The following is a 9,847-nucleotide window of genomic DNA, read 5'->3' on the forward strand; positions in this document are numbered from 1 at the left end:
TGGGCCGGCCTGTTCCTCCCGAAGCACCTCTGCACCCCCAACACCCACGGCCCTAGTCTCTCCACGCGTCCCCGGCTTCTTATCGTGGCCCCTGCTCCAGGCTCAGCGGTGGCCACACAGGCCTGGGGACCTGAGGGCTCACCTGTCCGCCCTCCGCCTCCCTCCCCAGCCACAGCTGCCGCCCCGGAGACGTGGGCTCGAGGAGATGGCCGCGGGTGTGATCCGGCCTCTGTGCGACTTCCAGCTGCCCCTGGCCGCCCGCCGGCCCTTCCTGCCCTCAGACCCGGAGCCCCAGGAGACCTCCGAGGACGAGGACGAGGACGAGGAGGAGGAGGACGCGCTAGAGACCGCGGGGCCGGGCGGCAGGAGCCCAGGCCCCCGGGCCTCGGGCTGGGCCCCAGAAGCAGCCCCTCGGGGTCCCGGCAGCCCAGAGACGCCCCTGCGGCTGCTGCGGTTCTCCGAGCTCATCAGCGGCGACATCCAGCGGTACTTCGGCCGCAAGGACGGGGGGCAGGACCCCGACACTGGTGACGTCCACGCAGACGACCTCCAGTGTGCTGACCCCGCGCGCCCCGCTCCAGCTGGGCCCCTAGACGGCGACGAGGCTGCGCAGCCCGGAGTGCTCTCCCCCAGGGGTCCCGAGGGGCAGGCTCGCGGGCTGGGACCGCTGGCCGAGCTCTTCGACTACGGGCTGCGGCAGTACCCGGTGCTTGGGGCCCCGGCCGGCAGGCGGCTCCGGCTGGAGCGCAAGTACGGCCACATTGTCCCCATGGCCCAGAGGAAGCTGCCGCTCTCCTTCTGGGAGGAGCCGGCCCCTGGCCCCCTGGGCCTGCTCCACCCTGGCACGCCTGACTTCAGCGACCTGCTGGCCAGCTGGTCGGCGGAGACTGGCCCCGAGGTGCCCGGGGGAGGGGACCCCCAGGCCCTGGACGGGGTGCCGCTGGCCGAGGCCTAGCGAGAGGGCCAGGGTCCGTGGGGCACCAGGGGCAGCAGGCACTGCCTTTCCTTCAGGGGTGCGGCCTGTCACTGCTCTCTCTGCTGCAGCCCCAGGGGCCGTCCAACCAAGGTGGCCGGCCACCAGCAGGACAAGCCAACTCGGGGAGGGACGTCCCAGGCCCGGGGAGGATAGGCCAGGCTCCTTCTGGAGCCTGGAGCTGCCACCACCAGAGGACCCTTGGGCAGGGAACAGGTGGGAGCTGCCATCTCAGACAGCCTGGCCCTTCGCCCGCGGAGCTCTGCCCCCGTAGGGAAGGGCAGGTGGGCTCAGGGGGTCTGCACACTGTGTCCTACTCTGGGTGAGGCCCACTGGCCGTCCAGACCTGCCCTGAGATCCCAGGTCAGCAGCCGCCCGCCCGCCTGGTCCTGGGGCTGCCCCTCCCCCAGGCCCCACAGCAGGTGGCGGGACCAGCTCCCGTGGGATGAGCAAGGGTGTTCTCAGAGGCAGGAGGAAGGGGCACTACTCGAGCGTGTGAGCAAACACACGGTTCGCTCCCTGTGGTAGGACAGACAGAGCGGCCTTCCGGCGTGGCCACCTCACAGCGGGAAGGCCTCGGCCGGCCACCGAGGCCGGGGGCCAAGACCCCAAGCCTGGGCCAACTGGCCCTCCATGGGGCCTGCCAGGAGCAGGCAGGGCTCCGGGACTCTGCGGCTATGGGCAGGACGGCCTGAGCCAGTGGCGGGCCTGCAGCTCGGCTGGGCCTCAGGCAGGGAACGGACGCTCCCGGGAAGGAGCTCCAGACCCAGGTCCACGGGAGCTGGCACATTTATTTCTGGGCAAGGGGCAAGGACATGAGCTGGCGGGCAGGCTCTTGGCGGAAGGACTTCTCCAGGAACGCGCTTGGCCTCCGCTGCGCCACCAGGTTCAGGAGGACAGCCTTCCACTGCAGCCACCTGCCCGGAAAACGCGGCTCAGGCCCACTGGCCTTGGGGCCTCCCAGGACCAACCCAGACCCGGAGGAGTCTCCAGACAGCAGCTCCCCATGGCCCACCTCACGGCCTGATACACGCCCCAGCGGTTCACAGGGACCACCTCTCCAGCGGCTGTGTCCTTGACGAAGGACTGCTGCTTCCCCAGGGCCGCGAGGACCCTTCTGCTGCCCAGCGTCAGGGCCCAGGGGCCCTCCTCGCTCCGTAGACGCAGGATGCTCTCACGCAGGCTGGCCGTCTCCTCCATGCGCTGCGGACAAGGGCGCGTGAGGAGCGGCTGCTGCGGGAACCCAGGCATTCAGCCCGAGGGGGACGGGACAGCCCTGGATTTCTCTCTGACAAAACAGGGACTTGTCTACCAGGAAACCCTGCTTGGGCCAGACACACAGACATACGGGCATGGGAACGGCCACAGAGCCAGGGACCCGGCAGGGAGGGGTAGGGGGCCAGGAGCTCCCCCCAAGCGCAGGGACCACCTCGCACCAGCTTGGTTTCTGTATTAAACTTGAGGTTCTGGATGGTCTTGTTGTCCTGCAAGCTGTTTTCCAGTTTCATCATCTGGTTCTGGAACTGAACGTGGCCCCTGCTCATTGGCCCGGTCGTGGTGCGCTGGCCCGCGTGAGGGCAGCCCCCACCCTAGGCCCCTGCGGCAGGGTCCAGGCCCCTGGGGGTGATCCGGTGGCCCTGGCCAGCACTCAGGCCAGCTCCTTTCACCACGATGACACCCCCGGCATGTGAGGCGCCAGACAGGTGCCCCACTGCACGCTGGCTCCGTGAGCCACTGGACCTCAGGGTGTCTGGGATCTGGGGCGTCCCGGGGCCCCCTCTGCTGAGCGGGATGGGCGTGGGGACCCCCGGGGTACCGTGGCCAGCTTGCCCTGGATCTCGGCAATCTTCCGCCCGGGGTTGCCCTCCCTGAGCAGCTGCACGGACGAGAGCAGAGTGGCCAGTTCCTGCCGCACGGCCCCGACCTCGAACTCTCTGTCAGAACAGGAGGCTCTGGGGGGTGGCCCGGGGCAGGGGGAGGGGGAGGGCAGGGGTGGGGGGGTGCGTGCTCCCCTTTGCCACCTCTCCAGTGGGACCTGGGGGGTTGCCGGCAGGTGATGGACGGCAAAGCTCGAGGATTGCGTGGGCTGCCCCGGGCAGGGGCCGAGCCCAGAGCTGGGGGGGCCGCAGCTTCCCTCCTGCCGTCTGGGGGACGTGGCCTCACCTGGCTTGCCCCTCCGCTGAGATCTTGAGGTCCGAGTCACTCTTGTGCAGGACGCACTTGTCGGAGACGACCTCTATCTGCAACGCACGCAGGGTGGGTGGGCAGCCCAGGAGCCCGGTGGGCTGGGGAGCCAACCCCTGGCCCTCACCCACCTGGCGGGGCAGGCTGTCCACTCGCTCCCGCAGCTCCCTCAGCCGTGCCTCGGCCTCCTTCTGACACTGGGCCAGGCCCTCCCGCGATCTCTGCTCCAAGCCTTCCCGCTCTCTCTTTGCCTGGAACACAGACACCAGTGAGGGCCGGAGCTGGGGGACGGAGGGGGACGAAGGGGGACAGACAGATCGACGGGGCCCCTGGAGCCAATGGGGACAGACGGCTCTCTGGCCACCTGGGTAGTCCAGGCTGAGCGGAACCATGTCCGCAGGGAGGCCTGGCTTGGCCCCCACCCACCCGGAGTCAGCAGAGATGGGGACAGATGGCCGCCCCCAGCTGCGGGAGGGGGTGACCCCCGGGGTCCATCAGCAGAACAACACACAGACTGGGCACGCGCCACGCCCGAGCCTTTGTAGGCAACGCCCAGAACGGGCAAATCCCCACAGGCCGGTGGCAGGTCGGGGGTCGCTGGGGGCCGCGGGTGGGGGGCTGCTCGCCGCGTGGGGCTTCCTCTGCGGGGACAGGACGGCTGCTCAGCCCTGGATCCACAAGGAGCCGCCACAGCCCGGGCCTCGCGAGGGTGCGCCGCACGGCATGGGGACTGTGTGTCGATGATGTCGTGACGAGGAAGAGGAAGGAGCCCACGGGCGAGGGCTCACGGCCCTGCCATGGAGGCCACTGCGCGCCGGGCCCCGGTGGGCCTGCCGTGCTCACCTCGCCCAGCCGCAGCCTCAGCGTCCGGTCCTGCAGCTCCAGCCTCCAGCTCAGGGCCACGAAATGGTCACTCAAGTCCTTCACCTGCTTCCCCAGCTCGGCCAGCGACTCCTCCAGAGCCTGGCTCTTCTCTCGCAGCTGCAGGGCGGGCGGGGGAGGGTGGGCTGAGCGGGGCTGCCTGGGGCGGCAGGGGCCCCCGGGGTCGCGGGCCCGGCCCCCGCCGCCCTCACCGGCTCCAGGGCGCTGCGGGCCTCCTGTCGGGCCAGCTGGCCGGCCTCCAGGCTCTCCTGCAGGAAGGCGGCCAGCTCCCCGGCCTGGGTCTCCTCCAGGTGCCCCTTGCTGTCCCTGGGGGTTGGTGCCGACACAGACCGTCCCTCAGCGGGGCCGGGCCGGCTCCGCAACCGTCCGGGAGGACCCCGGGGAGCAGGGGAGGGAGAACGATCAGGGAGCCCCCTGGACGGGGCTGCGTCCAATGGTGCGTGCAGAGTGCTCCGCGGGCGGACGGGAGCCCCTGTCCCAGGGCGCTGGGTGCCGGGGACACCCACCAGGCCTTCTGCTCCGCCAGGAGGATCCGGTTCAGCGACATCTGGTTCTGCCGCACGAGCTTGGTCAGCTGGATCACGGCTTGGTCCAGGCCCCGGCACTGCTCCAGGAGGCGGCTTTCCTCCTGCTGAGGGGGAGAGGCGGGCCTGAGCCCCCCGCCGCCCCCGCAGCCGCCGCCCCCAGCCCTGGGCTGCCCACCTCGTGCTGCCCTTGCAGGGCCCGCACGCGCTCCTCAGCCAGCTCCCGGAGCCTCTGCCACCGGCCGTCCAGCTCTGCCCGCAGGCTGCGCTCTGCCCTCAGCCGGGTGCTCTCTGAGGCCTTCATTCTCTGTGGGGAGACCAGCCCCCGCTGCTGTGAGCAGAGAGGGTGTGGGGGTGGGGGCACGGCCCAGCCGCAGGCCCGCGGCCCCCACCTTCTCCAGGGCCAGGAAGCTCTTCTGCAGGAAGCCACACAGCTTGGCCTCCCTCTTGAGGAAGCGGAGGCTCATCTCCTCGCCGAGCTTGGTCACCTGGGCCTGTGGGAGTCGGTGCGGTAGCCGTGGGGTCCGACCATCCTCCTGGCCTCGTCCAGCCCCTGCCCTGCCCCTGCCCTGCCCGCCCCCACCCCCCAGCCCCAGGGCGAGCTCGGACCGCTCTGTTTCCTGGCCCGACTGTGTCAGTCACAGAGGACCCCAGGCCGTGTCCCCTAATGCCCTGAGCCTCGCAGCACAGGGCCCACCACTCCCTCCTTAGGAAGGCAAGGCCCACATGTCCTCCCCGAGGGCCAGGCACGGGGGCTGTGACGGGCCCACAGGTCAAGCTTGTGGGGACCCAGACCATGGCTGGTACTCCCGGCAACCACGGACACCGCGCTGGGCAGATGGCAGAGCTACCACATTGCATCCCGAGTGGGAGCCTCCATCAGGGCAGCCGCGTGCACAGGAGCGCCCACACACTCACGCGTGCACGAGTATGTGCGCACAGACCCACACATGGGTGCGTGCACACACATCATCCTCAGCCCTGGGGCCCAGCAGCCCCTCCTTCTCCTCCCCTTCCTACTGCATCAAGGATTGGAGTGTGTCCACGCTGCGGCGTCAACGCCGGGGCCCCAGCTCCCACAGCCACGGGGGGTGCACCCTGAGCGTCTGCCAGCCCCTCACACACAGGGTGCTCTGCGGCGGGGGTCGGCGGGCCGTTTCTGTAAGGAGCCCAAGGACGCGGGGTCTGTGCCCAGGGCTCTAGGGCAAACCCAGAAATGAGTCGGACTAAACAAATGGGTAGGGCCGCGCGCTGATCCAGCTTGGCGAACACCGGTGGTGGTCACGGCCTGCTGACCCCGGCCTAGAGGGCGGTGCGGGACGGCCGTGCTCCCTGCCCGTGCCTGGAGCACCAGGAATCCCTGGGCTTGGGGCCTTCGGGAGCTCCCGGTCCCAGCGGGGCACAGTGTCTCGATGGAGCCAAGACATGAGCTCCCCAAAGGGCAGCGACGAGAGGAAGGTCACCGAAGCTGGGCAGCCGAGCTATGTGGGCAGCAGCTGGGCACGCTGGGCGGGCGCCGTGGCCCCCGGGCTCTGTTTGCAGAGCTGAAGAGGCTGCGTCTCGAGTGGGAGGGGATCCTGCAGCAGCCGGGGGTGGGGCCGCCCCGGGAGCGGCTGAGAAAGGGGCTACAGGCTTACGCTGTTCTGTCTCCAGATCTGGGCCTGGTCACAGGACAGGGGGGCGGTAAGGACCAGGGGCGGAGACGCCGCCACGGAGCAAACGTCTGTGCTGACAGACGAGATCCATCTTGGCTCTGCCCACATCAGCAGCCACGGGCCACACACGGCCGCAGGGTCCCTGATGTGTGGCTCGTGGGACGGAGGGAGCTGAAACGCCGGCTCCCTGCAGACAGAGCCCCCTGCGGCTGGTGGCCACGGACTGGACGGCGCAGGTGCTCGGGAGCACCCCCCGGGCTGCACCACATGGCCCGGAAGGACGGCTCACCCGGCGGCCCCGGGCCCAGCTTCCCTCCTGGTACCTGCATCTGGGCCACCTCATGGTCCACCCTGTGGCTGGTGTCCTCCTGGCTCCTCTGCAGGGCGCTGCAGGCCGCTTCCCGGAACTGCTCCTCCCGCTCCAGCTTCCCGGCCAGCTCCGCCAGCCTAAGACAATGGCCGCAGGTCCCATCCGCCCCACCGGGTCCCTGAGACACTATGAACAGGCCTGCCGCTGGGGGGCCCAGGCTGACCTACAGGCCAGCGAGGCAGGTGGGGTAACCCCGCCTGAGCAATCAGAGACAAGGGCAAGACACAGACTTCCATGGCCCCAGGTGGGGAGCCCAGAGCGGCCTGGGCTAACGCGACTGGATGGGGGAGGATGCAGGGCGCCTGGGCTCTCGCCTCCATTCCCGGTGACCATACAGGGTGGGTCCCGAGCCAGCCCCTCCCGAGGGAGGCCGGCGGCGCCCACCTGACATTGGCCTCCTGCTCGGTGTCCTTCCGCTCACTGTCCTGCAGTGCCTGCTTCCTCCGGATCTGGGTCAGGGCCTCCCGCACCTCCACCAGCCTGACACACGAGCCGTTTAGGCCTGGGTCCTGCCCGGCCTGCCCTCCCGGCTGCCTCTGGGGGTCAGGGTCCTGGCCCAGGGGCCCTAGCTGCAGGCCCCCCGCCACGGTCACGCAAAGCCAGACCTCCGAATTGGGCCGCAGTTGGCACGGCTTCCCTGAGCAAGACGAGGAGGAGGGACAGGCGGATGCCCTGGGGTCCCGCCCCAACTGCCGCCTTCCCCAGGCCCCCGGCCCTCCCCGTTAGGCCTGCACCGCCGGGTGGGGGTACCTCTTGTCCAGGGCCTGCATCTGGTTCTGGTTCTGGTTCTGGGGGCTGGGGAACTGCGAGGAGGAAGGGGAGGCTAAGCCTCGCGGCCCGGCCAGCACAGACGGGGGCCCGAGCGGAGCGCCGGGTCCCGGGAGCAGGGGAGCTCGCCTCTGGATGGGCACGGCGGCGGCTCACCTCGAGGGCCTCCTTCTCAGGGGCCTGAGCCGCCGGCCGCAGGTCCTGCCGCAGCCTCTTGAGCTCGGCGTCCTGCAGCTGCACGCAGGCCCGGAGCTGCAGCATCTCCCGCAGTAGACTCAGCACAGCGCGCTCGCAGCGCTCCTTGTGTCCCCGCAGGGACGTCACCTCCGCCTGTAGGTCGGCCACCCTGGCCGGGCGAGGAGCAGGCTGAGTCGGGCCCCGCCTGCCGGGGGGACGGCCCAGCTGTCCCGCCCCAGCCCTGCCCAGGCTCACCACTGCTCCGGCTGCGTCCAGCGCTCGGGGGAGTCCCGCTCCGGGAGGGAGGTGGCAGACGCCAGGGGGCTGGACTCATACCTCCCCATCTCCTCCAGACTCAAGAGCTCGGGGCTGGCCAGTCCCTCCTCCAGGCAGAGCCCCAGGCCCCGCAGGGTGACCGTGCTCGCCTGGGAGGGGGGTGAAGCCCCTGAGGACGGGGTATTAGCAGCCAGCTCTGCAAGAAGGTGGCTCCCGGGCTGATGGGTGCTGGCTCCCGGGTTGGGCTCAGGATGACGGGGACCAAAGTCACTGCAGTGATTGGCTGAGCGTGTCGACTGGGCTCAACTTGGCCCGTCAGCTGAGTCACACAGCCTGGCCCCGGGGGGGCGGGAGCTCAGCTCTTGCTCCCCCGCAACGGGGAGCTCATGCTCAGAGAGGCCCAGACTCCCGCCTGAGAACACACAGCACCAGGAAGCAGAAACAGCACGGTGTCCTGCCTGCCCCGCGCCAGAGCGAGCCCCCGGGGCAGTGTGGCTCCTTGAGGGGTCAGGAAACAGCTGCCCCGGGAGGCCCACACTGCACCCCCGCACAGACCCTTCCCTGGACCGGTCTCCTGGCTCAGCCCCTGCTGGCACCAGGCTCACCTGGTACGGCTTCAGCCACTGGCCAGAGCGCCCACAGCTGACGAGAGCCCCACACCAGGGTGGCTGGAGGGAGGGCGGGTGGGGCTGGAAGGCTCTGGAGCCTTGGGGGGCGCGTGGGGTGTCAAGAGGGCGCGCCTGCCCTCACGTTGCTCCTTCCAGGACAACAGTGCGGCAGACAAGCGGCAGGTGCTCTTCTGGAAACATCCTTCTCTCGCCAGAACCTCGTGACTTCGTGGGCCAACTGCCAATGGAACTTGGGCCCTCGACTCTGCCGGCCCCCCACAGCCTCAACTGCCCGTTGCCAGAAAGATCTGAGAAGCACCGCTGAGCCAGCCGGCGTGGGCAGCGGTCGCTGGCCCGGGAGACAGGGCTGGGAGAGCCGGGCGCCTGGGTGGGAGGGACGTGCAGGTGCTCACGGCCGGCTGGCGGGAGGGCACACAGCCAGGGTGGCCCCGGAGCCCGGGGAGGGTGCAGGCCACAGGTGTGGGCTGCACGGTGCCTCCAGGTTCCTTGCGGCCACAGTCAGAAAGCGAACAGAGACAGGTGCAAGTTTCCAGTGTTTTATTTCCCCCACGGGGACCCTGTGGCTGGCTCAAAATGTCATCACCATGAACCACTACGTCCCTGCTCTCCCACCCCAGGTCAGGCCAGCGTGGACCTGATCCTTGCACCCAGTGAGCCAGGCTCGCTCACCGAGGGCGGACCTGGCCTTCCCCAGGACAAGGCGACTACTCCAAAGTCAGCCCTGGTCTGGGGGCCTTTCTGCACCCCACAGCTCAGAACAGCTCCCAGACTGAGGGCCCCCGGGGGTGCAGAGTCCAGCGCTAAGATGTCCCACAGACAAGCATCTGCCACAACTGCCTCCATCCCCTCCGGGGGGTCAAGGTGGCCCCGTCCTGGATGCCCCCGCTCAGCGGCCTGCGAAGCCCCGACTGCTGGACCGTGGCGTGTGCTGGGCAGGAACCAGGGAGCCGGCGCTGGCCGTCAGGATAGGATTCTTTTATTTCTCCTTCCAGAGCCCCCCAACGTTCGTCACCCTGTGTCCCCCAGAGGGCTCCTGCCAGGAAGGGGCTGGCTTTTGAAGGCCCCACTCCCTTGAAAGGGGCCCAAACCAAGACGGACGGCTGCCCCCGCCCCCAGGCTCTGCCACAGCGGCAGGCGGGTAGCCTTGTCCCAGAAGCAGGCCAAGGAATCACCTCCAGAAAGAGTTCCCTGGGGTCCTGGGGACACAGGAGAAGCAGAGTATCCTTGCTCCAGGCCCACCGGCCCATTCCAGAGCCCACCTGGCCCAGGACCGGGACCAGAGCTGCCCCAAAAGGTGGCCATGGGCCAAGGGTCCTTGAAGGCCAGTGGGAGCGGCCACCCTCAGACGTGCCAGTCTCTCGGTGCACAGCAGCGACAGCCGTCAGTCCGGACGTCGGGGTGACGGAGCC

General features: G+C 69.6%; 2 protein-coding genes across 2 annotated transcripts; one reads left to right on the forward strand and one right to left on the reverse strand.

Moving 5' to 3' along the window:
• Positions 1 to 205: 205 nt before the first annotated feature.
• PERCC1 (proline and glutamate rich with coiled coil 1) lies at positions 206 to 955 on the forward strand. Its single transcript, XM_032846036.1, has one exon. The coding sequence runs from the start codon at positions 206 to 208 to the stop codon at positions 953 to 955; it is 750 nt and encodes a 249-aa protein (XP_032701927.1).
• A 789-nt stretch (positions 956 to 1,744) lies between these two features.
• CCDC154 (coiled-coil domain containing 154) lies at positions 1,745 to 9,281 on the reverse strand. Its single transcript, XM_032846058.1, has 19 exons — positions 9,108 to 9,281; positions 8,831 to 8,923; positions 8,415 to 8,477; positions 7,789 to 8,105; positions 7,513 to 7,702; positions 7,339 to 7,391; positions 6,973 to 7,068; positions 6,542 to 6,665; positions 4,956 to 5,057; positions 4,742 to 4,870; positions 4,546 to 4,670; positions 4,231 to 4,345; positions 4,001 to 4,138; positions 3,289 to 3,408; positions 3,137 to 3,213; positions 2,790 to 2,907; positions 2,410 to 2,496; positions 1,989 to 2,176; positions 1,745 to 1,890 (listed from the first exon to the last, which is right to left on the reverse strand). Exons 1-19 carry the CDS (start codon positions 9,279 to 9,281, stop codon positions 1,764 to 1,766), a joined length of 2,436 nt encoding a protein of 811 aa, XP_032701949.1. The 3' UTR covers positions 1,745 to 1,763.
• Positions 9,282 to 9,847: the final 566 nt, after the last annotated feature.

Source organism: Lontra canadensis, unplaced genomic scaffold (genome assembly GCF_010015895.1).
Source record: "Lontra canadensis isolate GAN:19392208 unplaced genomic scaffold, GSC_riverotter_1.0 scaffold171, whole genome shotgun sequence".
Classification (NCBI taxonomy): Eukaryota; Metazoa; Chordata; class Mammalia; order Carnivora; family Mustelidae; genus Lontra; species Lontra canadensis.

Coding starts and splice junctions, on each gene's coding strand:
- PERCC1 (XM_032846036.1), top strand. CDS start 206: ATGGCCGCGGGTGTGATCCGGCCTCTGTGCGACTTCCAGCTGCCCCTG.
- CCDC154 (XM_032846058.1), bottom strand. CDS start 9,281: ATGGAGGCAGTTGTGGCAGATGCTTGTCTGTGGGACATCTTAGCGCTG. Junction 4,871..4,955: donor GCTTCCTGGCCCTGGAGAAG/GTGGGGGCCGCG, acceptor GTCTCCCCACAG/AGAATGAAGGCCTCAGAGAG. Junction 2,497..2,789: donor TCCAGGGCAAGCTGGCCACG/GTACCCCGGGGG, acceptor GGCCACGTTCAG/TTCCAGAACCAGATGATGAA.